This window comes from Clupea harengus, chromosome 2, assembly GCF_900700415.2.
Source record: "Clupea harengus chromosome 2, Ch_v2.0.2, whole genome shotgun sequence".
Classification (NCBI taxonomy): Eukaryota; Metazoa; Chordata; class Actinopteri; order Clupeiformes; family Clupeidae; genus Clupea; species Clupea harengus.
Window position 1 is genome coordinate 23,603,652 of NC_045153.1, and position 24,048 is coordinate 23,627,699.

The 24,048-nt window shown below is 39.6% G+C and overlaps 1 protein-coding gene across 1 annotated transcript in view; it reads right to left on the bottom strand.

Annotated features, from left to right (window-relative positions):
* Positions 1 to 15,978, bottom strand: part of LOC105893497 (sacsin-like) — a 31,051-nt gene extending 15,073 nt beyond the window's left edge. Inside the window, 4 exon segments of the mRNA XM_042709363.1 lie at positions 12,979 to 13,090; positions 13,189 to 13,276; positions 14,022 to 14,044; positions 15,925 to 15,978. Coding sequence (XP_042565297.1) covers positions 12,979 to 13,090; positions 13,189 to 13,276; positions 14,022 to 14,044; positions 15,925 to 15,978 — 277 coding nt within the window.
* Positions 15,979 to 24,048: the final 8,070 nt, after the last annotated feature.

A 24,048-nucleotide genomic window follows, 5' to 3' on the forward strand; every position in this document is an offset into this window, starting at 1 on the left:
ACACGGAACAACAGCGCGATGAAGTGAAGCATACCATTGATTTCACATGGAAAGCAAGTGACGGGGTCGCGACTGCACTATGTGAACATAGCATGATGAACTGCTTAACTTTATGCAAATGAGAGCGACGGGCCATGGGCCGGAACCATATAAAAAGAGTTACGACACTCTTTGATCTCGCTGACAACGTGATCACTTGGTTCAAGTAGCTCGCAAAAAACCCACTGCTGGTAACCTGTTTGAATGGTTTTCGACAGGACAGACCGCAGCAACATCTCGATTTACTGACATTTTCGGTATATTAACACATAATATCAATTGGTTACTGGTGTGTTGTATCGTCTGATACTTTATTAACATTTATGTATTACATTAACTTATAACACTAGGCAGCAGGCACGTGCACAGATAGACCCCTAGTGGTGCTCAAGCACCTGCCCTTTTGCCCTGGATGAGAAAAGTGCCCCTTCTGCTGGAGCCCAATTTTTTCTTTATCTTAGCCTGAAAATTAGCTTGCTAAACCGCTTAGCTCGCTACGACGAATACCCCCCTGATGTACTAACTAGGCTAATAAGAGAAGACTAACTTTGTATGCCAACGAACACCAACATATAAACATATAAACTAGGGCTGTCAAAGTTAACGCGTTAATGTATGAGATTATTGTGGCCGAGATTAATGCGATACAATATCTTGACGCAGTTAACGCAACTTTGTTTACATCCGGTGTGCGTTGAGCCCTGACACAAAACCGCTGGGTGCCTGCAGTCAGTTAAATAGGAGAGACCGAGACGGTAGTTGAAGATGCAGAGCGCTGAGGGATTGTTGGGCGGAAAGTTTCATAGGCAAAATGACGGAACAATCGACAAAACTAAAGTTGTATGTAGCATTTGTCAAATTGAATTTAGCGATCACAGAAGCAGCTCGTCTTTAAGTTATCACCTTAATGCAAAGCACCCGATAGAAAGCAGTCCCAGGTTAGATGGTCGCCCACCCACACTCCATAACTAGACCAGTCCGTGAAAAGGTTACTAACGCATTAGCAGTTTGGGTTGCCGGTGACTGTCGGACCATCAACTTAGTTAAAGACGTTGGGCTGACTGAGGAGATTCAAATTGCTACAGGGGACAACTCTACGATTAACCGTCGAGGGGCACCATTGTGTCTCGCATACATTCCTTGTATGACGGCGAGAGAGCACGAAAAATTCAGCTCCTCGAGCAAGCTGCCAGCGTCGCCCTTACTGGTGACCACTGGACGTCAGCAATGACAATTACCTGGGTGTCACAGCTCATTTTATTGACAATGTATGGAATTGAGATATTTTTCATTGGAAAAAAAAACAGACAAACAAACTTTTAATCGCGATTAATCTAGATTAATGAATTTCAAACTGTGAGATTAATTAGGTAATTTTTTTTAATCTATTGACAGCCCTAATATAAACATATAAAAGTAGCTGGACAACTGATATCCATTGCATCTAGGCCAATGTGTGATTTTGCACGAGCAAACTTGCATGAAATTTGTTTAATAAACGAAAATAATAAAAAAAACACTGTGCTCCTAAATTTCTTTGTGTGCTCCTAAATGTTTTCATTTAGGAACACATGTACTCCTTGGGGAAAACATTAGCGTAAAGCCCTGCTTCAATACCATCTCTGAGACAGAACTCTGTAAGACAGTGCAAATCATCAACTTGCTGTCTTGATCCTGTCCCTACTAAATAAAATTAAGTTTTTTTAATAATGTCTCCACCTCTTTAAAAAAAGAATTAACATATCCCTTGAAGCTGGAATATTCCAAAATGCATTGCTGTTGTGAATCTGCTTTTACAGAAACCAAATCTAGACTTGGCGATTTTAGAGCAAAATAGAGCTAGCTGATTATTATATTATTATATAAGCAATTTGCCTTTATGCCCAGGTAGGCGTAGGCTATGGGCTGCATATTGAGTGCCGGGAGGGAGCAGAAATTCTTTTTCAATTACATTTCACATGCTTCAGTTCTCAGCACGACACAAAGATGTTGCTTATAATCAGTGGCGGCTGGTGATTTTTTTTTGGGGGGGGGGGGGCGCAGTTGGGCGGCGCGGTTAAAATAGCACTCCACAATAAGAAAAGAGTTTGAGTAGAATATTTAAAAAAACAAAGCTTTATTTCAAGAACACACAGTGCTCAACACTATCCAATAACAACCATCAACAAACTGTAACTTTGGGCATGAGCGGTTCAGAGCAGAATGTTTTCAGAGGTTTACATGAGAGGTTTAGAGCACAAGTGATATCACATTTTACATTGGGTGTTTGACAAGAGTAGGCCCCACTTGTAAAGAAATTTAGCCCTCCTCTATTTCAAGTTGGCAAATCTCACTAACTTTTCCCTCACAACAGCCAGCATACAGTCAAGAAGTTCATTCTGGACTGTTTTGAATGTTCCCTTAAACACAGTCGCGCTCTCGAGATGCTCTTTCAGTGCACTGTCAAGTGAGGCACCGACGTCCACCAAGCCACGGAATATCCCTGGGTTATCCGAGTTCTCGCTCTCATCATGACCACGCAGGGCCAACTCAAATGCACCACAGAACTTCACACAGTCTATTATTCTTGAGAAAATGTGTCTGTTTTTCCTTACTTCTTCATTGTGTTTTCGAATGCCAATTCGGTACCCTTAGTCAAGCTGCTCTGCTATACTCAGTCTTCCAAAGAGGCTTAGCTTCAGGCTGTTAGTTAGATGGCTGCGGCAAGATTCGTGCTTCTTACATTTATCGTTGAAATGCTTTAGATCCCTCATCCCCGTTGCAGTCCAGATTGTTTCAGTCCCAGGACTTTAGAACAACAGGCAGGGGAAACAAAAAAAACGCATCACTCACTGAACAACCAGCTAACCAGCTCCGGTTAGCATACAGGCTTGAGGAGAAGCTACGGGTGTACGTCCTCCCGCGGTCGATGCTCTGCTGCTGCATTTTTAAATCCGGACGTTCGGGTCCCATGTCTTTCAGTCTCTTCTTATTGACATCTGATCGTCGATTGAAAGGTGTTTCACGAAGAGATACCACAGAGTTTTCAGTCGCCATACTCACAGAATCAAAGTCTCTGCTAGCTATGTTGCTCACGTAGATACGTGAGATGTATATGGGATGTGAGGGAATGATAAAGGTCTCTGATTCGACGAATAGTCCAGTCGCGTTGAAATAAGAAACGATGTCATTGGTTAGGGCGCAAAATTTTGCGCCCCAGGATCAAACTTTCATCCGCCAATGAGAAGCTGTCCTTGCTCAAATGTTTCAGAAAAGTATGAGAGCTCCCATTGACTTCCATTTGGCCGGCGCCCCTCCAGGGAGGAGTGGCTTATCTCAGTGATAACGAATGGCAATATATTATATTTGGTCACATTTAAGTGGTTGTTGACAGGGGCTTACGGTCTCCCACACACATTTAACGCGTTAACACAGTACATTTCTTATTTTAATTGTTTGGTATATAATGTTTTTTTTTTTTTTTTCCATCTCAAAATTGTATTGACGCACCGCCACTGCTTATAATACAGCAACAAAGTAAATATATTGCAATAAAATGAAAAGATTAGATAGACACATTGTTCAAATAACTTGCATGCTTTATCAAGCTTGTGGCAAACGCATACAACATGAAGCGAAAGGCAAGACTAAAACAAATAACAGCAACAAATCATGCTGCTAAATGAACAAAACTTACATAAAGTGTTGTCTTATAAACAGAAATTATTTCAGGCTGCAACTTGAAACACGGAGGCTGGTTCCAAAACAGGAGAAAACTAGTGATAGCTAACGAGCAGTAACGTTAGTGGTGTAGATCTGTATGGGTACGATCTGTATAATTGATTTTTTTGTTGGTCACAGGTTGCTAGGCAGATTTCGTGGGGAACTCCCATTGTAAACTTTGGCCTGTGTCGCTCACGCTCATTGGTGTTTCCATAGCAACAGTCTTATGTTTGCAGCGCTGCCCCAGAAGGGGACGGACAGCGGAGAGCAGGCAGCATTTCACAGAGCAAGCACAAACACAGAAACACACACAAATCAAATTACTCCAAAACAGCACTATAATGCTTGTGAGTCTAGTTTATTCACACACATTTACAATTGAATCGCTACTTTGCATATTAAATAAAATAAGATATATTTTGCCACAAAGCACAGCTGTATTGAGCTTTTTGCACCACAGTGCCATCTGGATCTTGTGGGGCAGTGCCCCATGTGCCCCTAATGTAGAAATGCCACTGAGACTAGTTAGTGTGATAAGTAATTACAGGCCTATATCGAACTTTGCCATCAGCAAAATCTTTTAAAATAACCCAAATATTTTAGATAATTTTCAGTCAGGTTTTAAATCTATTTACAGTACTGAGACTCCTCTCACTAGAAGTCAGCGATCTCAGACTCAGTGCTGTCAGAAGGAAGGTTTCGGTTCTTCAGTGCTTAGATTTGAGCTCCCCTTTTGACACAATCGATCACAACATTTTCATCAATCAGCTGGAAAAGTAGGTTGACCTTTCTGAACGTGCCTTAAACTGGTTTAAAGAATATATTACAGGGAGACAATTCTATGTTAGTCTTCACGTGTTCATCCTATGTTGGTGATCACGATCATTTATTTTGTTGTTGCACAGGGAAGCTGTCTTTTTTCATTATATGCTACCACTGGGTAATAGCATCAGAGAACCCAATATGAACTATCATAGCTATGCTGATGACTTAAAATTACACATTTGAGTCATTCCACGCCAAACGTACCAATTTAGGAAAATCTCCCCACTCGACCATCTCAGATTTGGCTGAAAAAATTCAAGGTTGTTCATACACTTCTTAATAGGTATAGTCCCAAATATCTACTCTCTACTCCCAACAGTTTTGTCACAAAAAGATGTTTTAGGGGGGAGGGGGTGTCTGTACTTAAGACGCTTTTTTAGCAGCGTTTTCTGAAGAGCCATTTTCAAATTGCTATAACTAGAAAAGTATTTAAGCTTGCTCCTTCAAGCTTTCTAGGCTTAAAATAATCTGATACCATTACTTGAAGAATATGCACTTCCAAGGGTGTGGGGTTTGGGTATATCATAGTATTCAGGGTGCTTGAATTTACTCGAAGATTTTACTCTACGCTCTGTTGCATCTTTGAAGGCCTGTGGAAAGCTCAATATTAAAGCTAGACACTTGATATTATACACAGACCTTCCTATGTATGCTCTGTATATTGTATTAATGTCCCTATGTGATGAATGGTCTGGAAGATATTAAAGCTTAAAAATGGATGGAAACACATTTTGTGCAATTCTTGGCAAGCTATAGCAAAAAAAATACACCATTTATCAACATGAAACTAACTGTTTTGGAAAGATTAGATATTTGTTCTTAACATATCAAACATTTGTGGTGGAGTTCTGCCTCATTTTCTCAAAATATTTTTTGGAAAATATGGGATTTTTGTACACGCCCAGCATTCAATGGCCTATGGAAGCATATTCAAATGGTAACAAAAGGTATGTTTATGACACAGAGCTGAAACTGCACTAAATGCTTTTGTGTGATTCTTTTACTTTCTTTTATTTATTTATATGTATTTTTTGTTTTTAGTTTGGATTGAGTGGTTTATCTTTCTTTTAATATTGTGTGGTTTACCCATTATTATTCTGTATTTTCTCTTTTTATTTCTCTTCTTTATTTTAAGTGCCAAACAAATAAAGTGTGTTATTATTATTCTAAACGAAGTGCCAGCTTGGCTGCCTAGCAAGACTGTTTTGGTTAAAAAGGGAAGGTGTGTGTTACTGCCACTGACCGTAGCAGATTTCCCTGCGCGCATGAGCAGAGATGTGTTTGATTTGCACATCTCGTGAGTAGTTTAGTAAGCGGAAAATCACCTGATAAGTCAGCACGGCAACTAGTTTGCTCGTTCGTTTATATGTTAGCGGTGGATGTTGGACTGCATTTCCACTTACTTTCCTGCACGTTTTTGCATCACTGACAATTGTAAGTTTGTTTTTATTGTTGGATGAAAGTACTAAACGAATTCCGTTCTGTAATAACGTTGTTGGTTTTAGCAACTGGTTTGTTAGTATGTCATGATACAAGTTGTATTTCTGGCTACTCCAAATGCAGCTGAGGCAAACTGTTAATGATGTTAGTTAGTATGTTAGACCTGTTTCAAATGTGTCAACTACCTTCGTAGTTGACATTTCTCTGACTCCAGGGGTACGTTCGTCGTAGGATTGAAGCTAAGTTAATCAACTGGCCTTTTAGCCCGTTAAGATTAGCGAGCTGATTGAGAACAGCAAATATCGGTTCGTTAATGTGGTTCATTTCAACCAGGCTAAAGTTATCATGGCATTTGCGCGTGCACGTCCTACTTCAAAAGGCAGGAAAGGTCGATCACCAAAACCATGATTTTCTAACGGTATAATGTTTCTAAACTCAAAGAAAAGGGCTCTTTTTTTCTCCGCTGGCGAGTAGGAGATGAACATGAACGCTTATGAAGAATACAAGACCATAATCATGGCAAAATTCAACACCACCACCGCTGTGAGAGCAAGGTGTGTTGGGATGTTTATAGGGTGATATCTATGTATGAATATCTGACAGCAAGTGTCCACTGGTACAGAGGTTTCCTCTACCGGTTTGAATCTGCATGGTTGCTAGTTCAAATCCCCTCACCTCCTTCCTCGATGTAGTTTTACATTTCCTTGGAAGTCGCTTTGAATAAAAGCATCTGTTAAATGACTAAATGTATTAATAACAAATGCAATAAATTGAAGCAGTGAAAATAAATTGTCTGTATTTCTCTCTATTCTTATCATGAGTCCACCTTAATCATTTTCTACAATAATGATATGCTATGGTGTACTAATAACACTTATATAATTATGAGTGCTTTGTTCTCCGCATCACCGACACTACAAAAATGTACCACTCGCAAAAAAGCGCAAGACAGTCAATGTTCGACTGTGGTGTTTGCAATAAATGACTCGAGAAGGTCTTGTAAATTAATGATTCCTTGTCGGCTGAATCGGTAGCGCTCATACAAGAATAATGGATCTTGGCGATCGCAAAGAACTCTCTCCCTCCGCTAATCTAACTCTAATATCAGTCCTTGGTCAATGGGATCCCTCCTTTTTCCGGGGGTGTGGCAAGCTTATCCAGCTACACTTAAGTTAGCCTGCCCTGGAGCAGGTTAGTGCTAATCGATATGTAACTATGGTGATTTATCAAAAGTTGCTTCCACGAACCAAAAAGAGGGGCGTTTTTTATCTTAGCCTGAAAATTAGCTCGCTAAACCGCTTAGCGAGCTACGACGAATACCCCCCAGCGGTGTTCTTACAGACACGCCAGGGTGACAACACCATACCCGAAACTTTACCGTCCTTTTTAGTCAGTTACCAGTTTTTTCAGAGTGACTGCACATTCAGATGGGATTCTCACTGGGATGTGAGATGTAAGAATCCCATTGATGAGTAAAGAACTGTGAGTGGGGGTCATGTGTTGGGATGTTTATAGGGTGATATCTATGTATGAATATCTGACAGCAAGTGTCCACTGGTACAGAGGTTTCCTCTACCGGTTTGAATCTGCATGGTTGCTAGTTCAAATCCCCTCACCTCCTTCCTCGATGTAGTTTTACATTTCCTTGGAAGTCGCTTTGAATAAAAGCATCTGTTAAATGACTAAATGTATTAATAACAAATGCAATAAATTGAAGCAGTGAAAATAAATTGTCTGTATTTCTCTCTATTCTTATCATGAGTCCACCTTAATCATTTTCTACAATAATGATATGCTATGGTGTACTAATAACACTTATATAATTATGAGTGCTTTGTTCTCCGCATCACCGACACTACAAAAATGTACCACTCGCAAAAAAGCGCAAGACAGTCAATGTTCGACTGTGGTGTTTGCAATAAATGACTCGAGAAGGTCTTGTAAATTAATGATTCCTTGTCGGCTGAATCGGTAGCGCTCATACAAGAATAATGGATCTTGGCGATCGCAAAGAACTCTCTCCCTCCGCTAATCTAACTCTAATATCAGTCCTTGGTCAATGGGATCCCTCCTTTTTCCGGGGGTGTGGCAAGCTTATCCAGCTACACTTAAGTTAGCCTGCCCTGGAGCAGGTTAGTGCTAATCGATATGTAACTATGGTGATTTATCAAAAGTTGCTTCCACGAACCAAAAAGAGGGGCGTTTTTTATCTTAGCCTGAAAATTAGCTCGCTAAACCGCTTAGCGAGCTACGACGAATACCCCCCAGCGGTGTTCTTACAGACACGCCAGGGTGACAACACCATACCCGAAACTTTACCGTCCTTTTTAGTCAGTTACCAGTTTTTTCAGAGTGACTGCACATTCAGATGGGATTCTCACTGGGATGTGAGATGTAAGAATCCCATTGATGAGTAAAGAACTGTGAGTGGGGGTCATACTGTGAAGGAAGAAGTGGAAGGTGTATGAGGGATGCCAATTGCAGGAAGTGACCACTACAAATGATCTGAATTGCCAACAAGCCTTACCAACAAACCTGGCTCTAGTAGTGTGGTATAAAAAAAAAAAAAAAAATGTATATCACTGGGCTACAGACAGCGTATGTTGTACCCTGCAACCCTAACAAAGCTTACGACTAAAATCTCCATATGTACCAAACCAAACCAAACTAATTGCTAAATGGCAGCATAGCTAAACATAACTAATGCTAAACCAAACTAAATGCCAAACCAAACTAAATGCTAAATGCCAGAATAGCTAAACACATCTAAAACACATGCAATACCCCCCTAATCAACATAACTGGGCTACAGACAGCGTATGTTGTACCGTGAAGGAGTGCGGAAGATCCCGGGTACAGCACACGGCGCGTATTGCGACTGTCACCAGCCAACTAAATACTAAATAAAATCCCCATACACCCAGCCAGGCAGCCTCTCTCTCTCTCTCTCTCTCTCTCCCTCTCCCTCTCCTTTCTTATCACATTGCTAATGCCTATAATAACCCACTCACTCTGTTCTTTTTCTTTCTCTCCTAATCTAGACTATCTTCGCCATGGGACGCTGCTGTAGTCTCTCTACCCGGTCTACCTGCAGAAACCCTCGACCAATTGCACCCACCGCCACTGCACTGCCGTACACTTACTCTACCTCATACCCTATGCTAGCATTTATATACAATATATATTATTGCCACCATCGACATGTTTCTCTGTTCCTACTCCCCTTACCCCTGTAATAGTAACCCTATCAGCACAGTGTATATCCACTAAACTGGTCTTGTCTGTATCATGTATTTACCACTGGATGTCTGTATATATATTATGTACATCTACCAAATGCAGGCTATGTACAACACCTGTTGTTTCCCTTCCCCTTCTGCCACACAACCCTCCCCCCTTCCCCCCTTCCTATCTCCACCCGGCCGACCTCAAGCAGATGAGTTCCCCCTTATGTGCCGTGGTTCTGCTTAAGGTTCCTTCCTGACTAACAGGGAGTTTTTTCTTGCCCGTGTTGCCATTGTGCTTGCACTAAGGGGGTTTCAGGCTCTGGGCTCTGTAAAGCGCCTAGAGATAATTGTATTGTTATGGCGCTATATAAATAAAATTGAATTGAATTGAATTGAATTGAATAAATGGTTCCCTTCACAACATCAATGAGGCTATCTATCTTATTTGGCTTTTAAGGCAGGTGTGTGATGTGACCCTGCAATGCCAAAGGTCCTAAATTCAGTGATCTTCTTTGCAGTAAGTTTGCATTAAAGATCTGAACTTAAAGGGGCGTATTTTTTCATTTAACGCCTCCAGTTACACACATATCAGTTACAATGTATCCTAATGTAACATGCTACCCTATATAACTTTGAAACGGAAATAAAACATTGGCTAATGTTTTTTCAGTAATGCTATTGCTGACTTCAAACGCAATATGTTGTGTCGCCTTGTGGTGGCGCTTGACTTACTCTAGTCCTCAGAAGCGTGTCGCTGAAAAGCGCATAAGGGTCTGCTCTCCCGACAAGGGCGCCCCCAAGGGGCCATCATGCTAAAATGACTGGTCACCCCACTGCCCCCCCCCCCCCCCCCCTCCAAAAACTGACACGTTCCAGTCATTCTAATGTCTTTGCGACCGCAACCCCTTAAAAAGCTACAACAACTGACGTCTGGTCACGGCATTACAGGACAATTTTTGAAGCGCACATCATTGTTTTTTGGGCCGGGAGACCCCATCAAAGATTTTATTCCCATTTTGATTTTCGGCATGGGGTGAACCAGGGGTCTCAAACTCTCGGCCCCCAGGCCAGATCCGTCAAAGGCAAAAGTTTCAGAGCGTATTCTGTGGCTCTGGACAAGAGTACTGACATAAATGATAGTGCTTAGCTCGCAATTTTTTTCTGCGGTGTTAACAACCACTTTCAAGTGAAAGAGGAATTACTTTGTGTAAAAACAATGCAAGGCCGTACCACAGCTAAGGATGCATTTGAGCAACTGTGTGACGCAATGGAGCATGCTGCACTGTCATTGAAGTCGCTCTGAGGAATAACAATAGACGGTGCACCTTCAATAATCAGCATATCAGTAAACTATTCATTTTAGATCACTATAGATGGGAAGATGCTGTATTTTAACAGATTAATGAAATTATACTCTGGAAATATATTTATTATAAATACATTTATTTTATATGATTCTGATATTTGCTGAAACTTTATTCAGTTTTCTGCTTTGTTTTTTTTTGTTTGCAGCCTTGTTACCAACTATACAAAAGTGGTGCAGTACAGCATTTGCTTTGAAATGTACATATATGAAGGAAAAATATAGATATAGTTGTTGATTGTAGACATTATCCAACTATTACTGCTGTATATGTAAGTCATGGGCTATCAATGAGACAAAGGGATCCAAAAGACACTCATCGGCCCCCGGGTAATTTGAGTTTTAGACCCCTGGGGTGAACAGATGTTAAAATGAGCTCAACTGACCTTAGGAAACATAGAAGACTATATGTGTGTTTGTTCACGAGAGAGAATTGGAGAACATGTGTATGTCTGTAATAAACACATGTTAGTATGGAAAATTACTAGGGCTGAACGATTAACTGCATTTGCGATTTAATCGCGATATGATAGAATGCGATTTTCTAACCGCAACGTTCACGATTAAAAAACGTGGTCTAAAAAAAAAAAAATTTTTTTTTTTTTAAGATGGTAAATTTTGCACACAGTGTTTAAAAAGTGCATGCCTAGAGTTTATATTTAAAATTACTTTTTTTAAATTACTTAAATGCACAGTGGCAAAGCCACCTATTTGTTGTTCTTGTTTCTGTAATGAGCAGTTAAATAAAAATGTAAAATGTGAGAGAATATTTTACACTAAATGTATCTAATATTGTGTTGGTCATATTTAAAGAGGTGGTGTTTGTTGAAGACAATGGAAGTAGGTTATACAGTGGCTTACACATTTGAGTTGGATTTTTAAGACAGCATTTTTTTAACATGATTTTGAGATAGAACTATGGAAATTGAATGGCATGTCTATTATTAAATTATATTAATAATTAAAGTGATAAAAGTAATAAAGAAATCAAGTATGACATCTGTTGTGTGGTGTTTTGTAATTGCATCAGAACAAGGCCAGACAATTCTGCATCCTAAATTATTTTATTCTATAGAAAGAAGATACATGATTTAATGAATTGAAGGTACTTGTAAATTATATAAAATATGTTCTGGTTATAAAAACATTTTTATCAGCTAATAAATAATATCTATGTTATTTGTATGCAACCCACACCCTTGATGTATTGGTGATGATGCATTCGAATTGGAATTTGGCTGATTAATGACTCCTTGGCTGATCTCATGTGAGTATCATAATCTGATATTCACATGAGATGAGCCAAGGAAATTAACGATAAGCAATATATTTTGCACTATAATATGGTGTCTTTACCTTTGTATTAAGTTGGGTACCCTAAAACCCTGAACCCTATGCTGTATGGTATTTTCAACGGCCCCATCTGTAACCCCCGCTAAATATTTTCACACATAACTGTCACACAGATGTAAGTCAAGGGCGGAGTATGCGTAGGCTGAAAACTGCATAGAAGCACACTTTTGTTTTCTACTTACATACAGTACATGACGAACAGTCAAGTTAGCAATGGTAGGCTATATAGTTTTAGGCTGATAGTCCATTTACAGTATGTAGGCTAGACAATGGGTGGTACAGGGCCTTACTGAAAATGTTCCCTACAGCACATAAGAAACAATGGTGCACTGCCATTCAGAGATCAATGCCAAACCAAAAAAACAGGTATGTTTATCTGCCCTGAACATAACCAGACACCTATAAACTGAATTTGAGGATGATCCCAAAACGAATTGCCTATAAAAGCATACATTAGAAAGTGCACAATTGCTCGTTGGTGTTGCTTTAACCACTTTCTAAAATCAAGATAATCTGTATTTCAGAGACGCCCATCACATAGACTACTCTGGATCAGCAAACTGATATCAAAAAACCGTTACATGATTCCTAACAGAGACACCTTAATACCCCAGTCATACAGTCTTATGCAAACTACAAAGCAACCAGAACTGCAGTACTGGGGAAAAACTGTCTTTACAGGTAATGTCATACTTGACAGTTACAGCTTGTTTTATCAATAATGACTGGGGACTTCAATGGCTCATATCAGACAAGGGAAAACTGATGGAGCTGCTGGTGTTCCATTATAATAATATTTTTAATGTATATTTCATGTGTGAACAGTTACATTGGTCACAAGGTTGCCATGCTTGTCTCTTGCCTATATTTGCTTATATTAAAGAGCTGTCCTGGTGATTGTGTGACTGTGGCAAGTTAACACTGGTGAGTTGATAAAGATTTGGAAAAGTTTTAGGAAAATGTAGCATCTGACAGACACACAGTGTAGAGTAACTCAGTAACACACCACAAATAATTGAGTTTGGTTACCTTGGTACTTTCCAAGGTCTTCACTCCACAGGCTGTCTTTCTCATAGGCCCTCTCATCATGAATGAACACCACCTCTGAAGCGCCAGCATCATCTGCATTCTGTATCAGCTCCTGTTCAAAGACCAGGCAGACCAGTCAGAGAACGGCGTTACAGATTACACTGCCATTCATCATCAATACTGCCATATACAAAACAATTCAGACCATACCTTTAATATTTGTCCTCCATCTGGATATCTCCTGAGGATATCTTTCAAGTAGTCAATAAAAGGTGGAGATGTTGCACCAAATGTGTTTCTGAAAACAAAAAAAATTATGAGTGAATAAGAGCTCTGCATATCAACAACTTTTCACTCACTGAAGACATACCATACTTAATAATGAAAAACCTCAACTACATATCTAATTATTGTTCTTCTATCAGAAGTTCAAAAAATGTCTGAACCTCTTATTAAATGTACTGTTAAATTAAATTGATTGCTGTGGCGAGAAGGCAAAGATAACAGATGTTCCTCAGAGTTACATAGTGGTCGAGTTCTTCCTAGATCTCAATAAGGTGCAATGCACACAATGAAGGGAGACCATTGACTCCTTTTGAACATTGACTCATCCACATAACTGCATAGATTACGGCATGCAATGACTGGGTGCTGTTGTGGCACAATCACAATCACATTTTCCTGCAGGAATGCATCTCTAATCTTACATTTCATATCTCTCTGTGACTGTGCAGAACATCCAGTCACATGAAAATTCCTGCGGTCTCAGGAATTCACCAGCCTCAATTTGATTGTATTTCCTGCTGTCAGATGTAACAGGTCTAGTTAGAATTACTTTTTGGTGATTAGGATTCGTTTCTGATAGGATGCAAATAGTATAGTTAATAAAGTCTGTTGAGTAGAAAGCAATATTTTACATTTAAAGGTGCAGTAGGGAATCCATATAAAATAACTTTTTGTCATAATTGTTAAAACTGTCATTATGTCCTGAAAGTACACGAGACAGATAATCTCTTAATATAATCAGGCTCCTCAGTCTTCACCTAGCTCCACACTCATGCACACGCTGCAGGGCACACAAGATACACACAAGATACAAAATATCACCTTATGGGACTTCAGGGGTTCTGTAGGTTAGCATTGTTTGATTTGAAAATATCTTTGTGAAGTGCCCAGTCGTATCAGTTTGTTGTTTGTCCTGATATTTATGTTGGCCTGTGCTCTCACAGGTAAATGTTCTCATAAGTGGTTTACTGCTTATCAAGCGCTATTTATGACAGTTTCTGTTATCAAACACACACCTAAGCACTGAAGTGAAGTGTGTGCTAGTTCTTTAGCCGAATAGATATTGCTGTAGATAGCACGTGCATGGCAGCCTCCTAGGGGCTCAGTAGGGGCTTTGGAGGCAGGGCTGGAGCACAGTGGAGAGGGAGGGGGTATGGACCTGGAAATTGTACTCGTTAAAATTTTCAAGCTATGGAGTGTTTTTTCACATATTATCCGTCTCATGTACTACTTTTATAAGGGTGTCCTACTGCACCTTTAATGTAAAATATTGTATTTTACTCAACAGTCTTCCATACTATTTTCATCTGACTTGGTTATTTTTATGTTATTTCTACATGCATTTAATATCAGCCATTTTGTGAGCTTGAGCATTAACAGTGAACAATCATTACACAAAATGGTGGCCATACACCTTAAGCTGCGCCACCAGCCTCCCTTTGTTGATTAAATAAAGGCGTTACTACTCAACAAATCTACGAACTCAGAATATTCTTAAAGAGACTTTATTTTATAATTAGTTGAAGACTATCCACAACACATCCTGTCAGATGGATGTCCTAATCAGCAACAAAAAAAACAACATTCTAACTAGACCTGTTTGACTGCAGGAAATATAATTAAATGGAGGCTGGTGAATTCTTGAGGCAGCGGGAGTTTTCATGCAGTTATCGGAAACATTTGCATGCATGCAAACAAGAACTGTGCATTAGGCAAGGTCCTTTTTTATTGTAAGCTGCATGACGTTTCTTTTAAGGTACTGTGCCATCTTGGGATCATTTAGAGGCAGAGGGCCTACTGGATTTCCAGCAGTTAGAGGTCCCCAAGAAGACAGTGCCAGAACTGACAGCACAGAAAGGTGTGGGTTGGCTGTAATGTCACTTAGTCACTTAATAATGTACACCAGAAGAATGTTTCATATGTGACATAACAAGATGCTGACAATAACCCAGGCCATTACAGGCTTAACCAGTCCACCTTCAAACACCTTGCCAAAAATTCCAGTATGGCTGGGCAGAACACCAAAAGTATTGATATTTAGACATAATAATTTACCATATCATACCATGTCACATAGTTTCCACAAGTGTGTAAATTTAGCACCAGTGTATACAAATTAGTAAATTAATGTAGTTTTATGTAGTTCAGTAATGTGTAGTTCAACATTTTCATTTAATTATTGACTTTCAGAAGAAGGTCCTCCACCTTTGTATTGCCATCTACCACACCCAGGATGTACATTGCATGTATCAGGATGACATTGCATAACATGATAGGGCATGCTCTACTCAACATATTACTTTACAGCACTCCCAACATGCTTTATGTAGAATACTGTATACTATTATATCCAAACTGGTCCTAAAACTACATTACTAAAGCCAGAGATGATCACCTATATACAAAAGGTGTTTCCACTTACTTTTTTTCCCTTCCTTTTCTGATAGGAACACTCATTTTTCAGCAGCTAATTGATTGGACCCTGCAACTGAAATTAATACATTTATACATAGGTGTACAATAGACCGACAAATGCACATTTCCGTTAAACCTCCGCTACAGTGAATATAGTGAACACATATGGCATCTTATACAACATACCCATATCAGCAATCGCTGGACTTCAGCGCGTTCCTCGCAAACAAATGGGATTGCACGTACTTGGCGACCTGGATTTATATCATTGATTTTAACCCCGCCTACACGGGCAGTCATCATCGGCAAGGTGTTTCCATTTACTCAGAAAACATGATGCATCATAGGAAACGAAACTCAGTTCGTGTCCCACAAACACATTACACATAGCCTGATGCATTTCGCCTCGGTTATTGTCGGTTGAGGGCCCTTAGTTGGTTTCGTTTCGATTTTCATGACAGCGGATGCTGTTGCGTTTGAGAAACGAAACCACAGATGTCCACTCCGACACCAGACAGACCTACTGTACACATACCTACAAAGACCCACAAAAGCACATTAAGGGTGGCACAAAATCCTCTCTGCAGAAAGAGAGGCAATGGGATGCATATATGGTGGGGGCGTGGCCATAACTAGTGTAAAAAAAATTCAGATTGATATTTAAGCTAAATACCACTGATTGAAAAATTCAGAGGTTCATCTTTTGACACCTTGTGTCTGCATGTAGGCTATAACTTGTTATGTAGTGTCTGTTGCATGTGAGAGTTGAGAGAGGGCGCGGATGCGTAGCCTCTCTCTCCCAATACTTGCTGTCGTGGAGGAATACTTCTAATACAATCGAGCAGGTGGATTGCTCCTAAACAAGCAGCATATTAGAATTGTATCGAAAATAGCTGTCACATCATACCCCAATAGAATTCTAGAACACTGCAGCATATTACTGCGAAAACCAGAGAATTCCTGTATTTTTTGTTATTCTGTAAACAAACAGTTACAGTTAGAAAACAAAAGAAAAATTACAATTACAAGTTTGTTTTGTTTGAAAGGGCATACATTGTTTGTTAATATGATATCAAATATGTATTAGTGACATCTACAAATATTAAAATACATTTTGCTTTACATACACCCTAAAGTTCAAATTCATACGTTTTGAACCGTACTGCAGACCTATTTATTACATTTAATATCATCTTAATGTATTTAATTAGTATTTGTTTTATATTTTGTAAATAAATAAATACATATTAAACTTAATATTTAAATATTAACACTACTAAACCATATAGATAACCAAAATTTGTGCTAATTTGGTGGAAAACACCAACCTCTATGCCTCTTCAAATGCATCCTGGTGCAATACATTTGTGGAAGAGGTGAAGGTGTTTGTGAGAATTAACATCCTCATGGGTATCCATCATTTACCCTCTTATCTTGACTACTGTTCATCTGATCCAGCCTTACAAGTGTCCTATGTGGCAGACACCATGCCACGAAATAGGTATGAGGAGTTATGCAGATACGTACCCTGTTCAAACCCAAGGATAGCAGACTCAGGTGACAAGCTTCAGAAAGTGAGACCATTACAGTTTTTTCCAATCATTTTCACACTTGGTTGAATACCATGTACACTTTCCCAAAACACTTAACACATCCAGCATATCAGTAGACTATGTGAACTAAATGGGATACTTTTCCATTGCTTAGATACAAAATGCAGTCAATGACCACTTCTTCCAAAATTCATGGATACCTGTCTCAGTCAATGTTCACCACCAGCAAAACGCTGTGCAACTACAGCATTTTTTCAGATATTTAGATACTCTGTTCAAAACAGTTAACTTTCAGTTCAAAACCAGACACAATTTAGATCACTGTAGATGGAAAGATGCTGTATTTTCACAGACAAATGAAATTATACACTTGAAATAAGACAGATTTCGTTTTTTACTAATATTCATAAATGTATTTAGTTTCCATCTTTGTTTTGTTTGCCTTGCTGCCAACTATACTGCAGTACAGCATTTGTGTTGAAATGTACATGTGTGTAAAATATAGATGTAAGTGTCACTGAAGACATTTTCCCACTATTACGGCTGCATATGAAATTCATGGGCCATCAACGAGACAAAGTGACCCAAAAAGGGAACTACAACAAAAATGTATATCCAAAGTGACTTACAATATAATTTTTCATTGCCAAGGAATTGAACCAAGGTCAGCTACTTGTTAGCCATCAACACTAACCACTGTACCACTTATCACACCTGCCAATCTTGCCACACAAAACTGGTATCTACAAACCAACAGAAAAGTTTGTTCTTACGGTTTTTCCAATAATTTTTACTCGTCTCAATACCATGTACACATTCCCAACACTTAACACATCGAGCATACCAGTAGACTATGTGAACCAAACTGTGGATACTTGCCCCTATGCTTATATACAAATGCAGTCAATGACCACTTCTTCCGAAATTCATGGATACCTGTCTCAGTCAAGGTTCACTACCAGCAAAACGCTGTGCAACTACAGCATTTTTTGACGATGTTTAGATACTCTGTTCAAAACTTTCAGTTTAAAAACCTAACTTACAGTAATTTAGATTACTGTACATGGAAAGATGCTGTATTTGGACAGACAAATTAAGGTATATGCTTGAATAAGACAAAGTATTCTTATTTTAGCAGAAAGTTTAGTTAGATTATTTTGTTGTTTTGGCTTGCAGACTTCTTACTATCTCTACAGAAGGCAAGCATAGATGTAGCTGTTCCTGAAGAGTTAGATAGATAGATAGATGATAGATGGATACTTTATTAATCCCGAGGGAAATTTAGGTCATCCAGTAGCTTATACACATACACAAATACACTTATACACTTATACACTTATACACCTCGCCGACATACATACATAAATCACATATACATACACATAGGGAGAACATAGTGTGTTTCCAGGTACAGGAAAGGGTCTGCCCCTATTGTACAGAGTGCAATGATTTTGACAGTGTCGGTGTCCAGGAGGAAAGTGAAAAGTGAAAAGTGATCTTGTGCTGCTGGTGTGGAGAGTGCAAAAAAATATATAATGTTCTTGTGCTTGTGAGGATGGGTAGTGCAAGATAGTGGTCTTGTGCTTGTGTGTGTGTGTGTGTTTGGAAAGTGCAAAGAGCAAAGTGATAGTGCAAAATATGTAGGTGGTAAAGTCTGTGCATGGGGCTGAGATGAGATGAGATGAGCAGGGGAGGGCAGACTGAGGTAGACTCATGCAGAGAAGTCCATCTCCCTCCCCCTCCCCTTCTGCGCGGCGTTGAAAAGCTGAATGGCCCTAGGGACAAAGGACTTCCTCAGCCTGTCCGATGAGCATGACAGTGACAGGAGTCTGCCACTGAATATGCTCTTCTGTCTGTTGACAGTACTGTGTAGTGGGTGGTGGACATTGTCCAAGATAGTCAGCAACCTACTCAGGGTCCTTCTCTCCGCCACCGTTGTGAGGCAGTCCAGTTCGGTGCCCACAACAGCTCCCGCCTTCCTCACCAGTCTGTCCAGTCGCCCCGCATCCCTCTTCTTGATGCTGCCTCCCCAGCACACCACAGCATAAAAGAGGACGCTGGAAACCACCGACTGGTAAAACATGCGCAGGAGTTTGTTGCAGACATTGAAGGACCTCAATCTCCTCAGGAAGTAGAGACGGCTCTGACCCTTCTTGTAGATTGCATCAATGTTGGCTGACCAGTCCAGTTTATTGTCCAGATGCACTCCTAGGTATTTGTAAGTGTTGACCACCTCCACACTGACCCCCTCGATGGAGACTGGTAGCAGAGGAGGCTGAGACCTCCTAAAGTCCACCACCATCTCCTTGGTCTTAGAGGTGTTCAGCTGCAGGTGGTTGTGCCTGCACCACTGCACAAAGTTGTCCACCAGGCTCCTGTACTCACCCTCCTGTCCATCCCTGATACATCCCACAACAGCAGAGTTGTTTCCACTATTACAGTACTGCTCTATATGTAAGTCATAGGCTATCAGTGAAAGACAGTGATTGAAGAATGCAATTACAGTAAATGTACCCACTCAATAGTGACATCTATTGTGAGAAGCAAACTAACATATGAACACTGTCTTCAGATAGTTAGCTTCGATTGACGTATTTCCAAGATGCAATGCAAAGGAGAATGTTACCGTAAATGTGAAGTTCAAACATGTCAAAGTTTGACACCAAATACAGAGGACAGAATGGATCAGCATTAGGGCTACAGTAGAATTCTAGTGGTATTACAGTACTTTGGTAGACTGTATCTTGTGTTGATGTATGTAAATATTGGAAATACTACAGTAAGTACTTAGCATATTTATGCCTTTTTGTTGTCCTGTAGTAAGCCTATATAGTGCAGTAACACGTGCAATTTTAGCATATGACTGTAATGACACATATTGCAGCATTTTAGAATTGTTTGTTCACTGTAATATAACAATATTTACTGTAGTCCAAAGAAGTTTTTGCCTTTGTGTGTTTTTTCTCCTTTTTGCAATGCAAACCTACAGTAATCTATGCCAATCTAGAGGATACAGCAACATGTTATATATGCAATTGGCAATGCTTCAAGTTCTTAGTGTTTTTTAGGTCATTGTACTCTGAGAGAGAACATTTGCTAAAGTTACGGCAGCATGACTCACTTTTGGGTGAAGTATGAAGTGTTTTGGTGGTTGTAGTGCATTTTGCACCGGTTAGGAGGGGGTCTCAGGGGGTCTCAGGGTCTCAGAGGATGTCAGGGAGTCTCAGGAGATCCAGACACACACAGACACACACATTGACACATAAGCACACACACACAGGGGTCTCAGAGGATGTCAGGGAGTCTCAGGAGATCCAGACACCCACAGACACACACATTGACACATAAACACACACACAGGGGTACTCAGGGGAGTTACAGAAGAGGGAGTAGTTAATTCTGATTGGTTTTGGCAAAAAGCCAGATAGGACACATCCCACAGGTTACAGGCCTTAAATTGGTATACGGAGCATTCACACGATGAGATGATCCATGGGCATCCCCTTATTGCGGCTTACTGATTGCAATAAATACTCCAGATTTCTACATCCAGTCTCCGGTCTTCTGATTGAAAGAAAAGGTGTGGGACTCAGTCTCGCCACAACACATGCCTGATGTCTTCTCTAACCACTTCACCTGACACTTTCTATAAGGTTCCACAGTAAGGATATTAAAGTTACTTAAAGGTCAAGAGCGTAGCTTTTAGGTAAGTAACCACCGGTGGCGAAGCGTAATCACATTGTTTCTTCCAACAGTTTTACGCTGCTAGAATGATGCTACAGCGATACATTTCACAGTAACGATGCGTATAATCACTTTGCACCATGATAATTAGGCGTTTTATATAATAATGTCATGTTAGTCCAAATCAATAATATAGAATTGCGCCTCTAGAGTTGATAGACCAAATAAATCACTGAGATCCCCAAAGACTTTCAATTTAGTGTGCATGTTTCGTTTGTAGAGACAAAGTATTGTGTTTTAATATGAACTAGCATATGGTTTGAAGTTGCTGGGTGAAATTACTCCACTGGTAGAAATCCACCATTACAATAATTTAGTTTGTGTTTGGGGCATAATTGGGCTCTGAACAGGTTAAGGTTTGATATATCACCCTCCTACAATGCATTTTGTTTGGACAAACAATAATAATAATAATAATAATAATAATAATACACTTTATTTGCATAGCACCTTTCATACAGAGAATGCAGCTCAAAGTGCTTTACATTTGAAGCATTTAAAACAAGAATAGATGAAAAATGGTAGCAGAAATAAGTGCAAGAAACAAAAATAAACACAGAAGAAACAGAACAAAAACAGAAATAAATACAAGCAGACAAAAAAGTAGAAGAATAACTGAGAAAGTAGAACACATTTGAAGTAGTAAAAAACCGTAAGAATAAATTCAGCAGCAGAGAAAAGGAAAAGAAAGCATGAAGTGCTTTACATTTGAAGTAAAGAACCAGGACAAAATAGACATTGTGAGAATAAATAGATGCAACAGCAGAGATTAATACTGCCATACTGACACCTTTGGTCCTAACTAGAGAGAGGGCCATGGAAGAGCTTTGGCAGGCAGGTGAAGTGGGAGAGTGCCACCCGACTAAGCATTCAATACAAATAAATACATATATAAATATGTAATAAAATAAAATAAAAAAATAAAATAAAAACAGCAGAGAATAAGAATTGGGTAAAAATGTAGAAAAAACAAGATAGTAGAGAGATAAATACAACACATACAATACAATACAATACAAATAATACAGTGTGAATAGAGCACCAACAAAAATTATTATAAACAAAGGGTTACATGCGTAAAATTATAATCAAAGAGATTCCTATCATATTTACAGAGACATAATCTAGTGAATTATGTCATTTTTATGCCACACATACATTTGTCATTTTTAAATGATTTTTTTCCCTCAAATATTATTTTCTCTGTGATAAAATCACCATTCTTTACAAAGTATACAATTTCACAGAATCAACTGCAGTTGACTACAAAAGGCCTATAAATAAATCCTCTGCTATATTTACGATGAGGTATTTCATCTCAGGTGAGAGTAAATGGACAGTTTAACATGTGTTACCTCAGAGAATTCCTCCACAAGTCAAGCGACTGATGTGGCACTTCATGGAATCTAAATCTGTCTAAGTCAGGAAACACAGTCTGACATCAACACTACAGCACCACCAACAAACTACCTATCCTGCCCCAGAATCTGTACTCTTGTCAGTGCGAGTTGATACAGCTACAGTAAGAGAGTTTCATTATTGTGCTATACTCAAACTGTGACAGTGGAAAACCAGACAAACAAACAAAAACAACAACATCGAAAATCAGGCAACGATGGACAACGAGGTTTCTCACCAAGGGGCCAAGACCGTTGTCGCTCTGCACTACTCATGTACGCTCCTCGCACCACTCAACCACTTGTCTCCTTTTTTTCGGAGCCTGTGCCCAGGGTGACGTCGTAGCAGTGGTCGCCGCAGTGCTCAGGCGACTGGGCGGGGCAGTGGAAGGCCTTGCAAGCGGAGCCCAGGCGCTTGCGGTTACGAGCGCCAGGCTGATAGAGCTGCATGGCCGGGCGGTCCTGTTCAGAGACAAGGGGCAGACCACAGGAGAGAAGAGCAACACACTCTGTCATAACAACACAGCCTCACTGGCCACACTGTTTGCCCTTTGCAATAACTTAATCAGGTTCAGCGCTCTATATCTCTGCAAGAGGAGGTGGATCTTAACTATGACCAAATCAACATGGGGAAAAAACAGAACATTTTTACAAGTAGCTGATTTTTGTTTGATAAAGTGGAAATAACATCGACATAAGGAAATAACTTCAGGAAATGTGAAACTATTTTGTACTGCATAATTTCTCAAAATCTCTTAGATGAAAGCATTTGAAAGTTCCTATAAGCTATTTGTTCAACAACTTTATTGAAAATATAACAGAAATACATCATCTTATGTATTTACTACCAGGGGCGGACTGGGGGAAAAAAGTGGCCCGGGAGTTACTGTCAGACCGGCCCACTTAATACACGGCACGTTGCCCACTCAATGCATTGCACGTATCGACCAGTCAGTGGCCTACTTGGAAAAATACCTATATGCTTAACATTATTTTGGATGATATTGGATCATATATGTTTTTTTTTTATAACATTTGGATCCACCAATTTGCCTGGATGGACACATGGAATAAAACGATACTGGCTATTGTAACACTCAAGGTAAGTATAGTTTGCTAGACTCTGGGCTAGTATCAGATGGTTATATGTATAACTACAGAGCCTTAAGGAATGAATGTCAGCAGAGGGTAGGTTGAAGGTGTCTGCGAGCGAGTGACGCAAGTGTTGAGTAGGCTAGAGGGTTGACATTTAATAACACCTAAAACAAAGTTAGACTGACGGAAGAGATTATATGAGTAAAGGAGATGGTAACCATGAGTGTGAATACTGATCACGAGGAGTAGTATAAATCTCAGTCACATTGTTTCTTCCAACAGTTTTACGCTGCTAGAATGATGCTACAGCGATACATTTCACAGTAACGATGCGTATAATCACTTTGCACCATGATAATTAGGCGTTTTATATAATAATGTCATGTTAGTCCAAATCAATAATATAGAATTGCGCCTCTAGAGTTGATAGACCAAATAAATCACTGAGATCCCCAAAGACTTTCAATTTAGTGTGCATGTTTCGTTTGTAGAGACAAAGTATTGTGTTTTAATATGAACTAGCATATGGTTTGAAGTTGCTGGGTGAAATAACTCCACTGGTAGAAATCCACCATTACAAT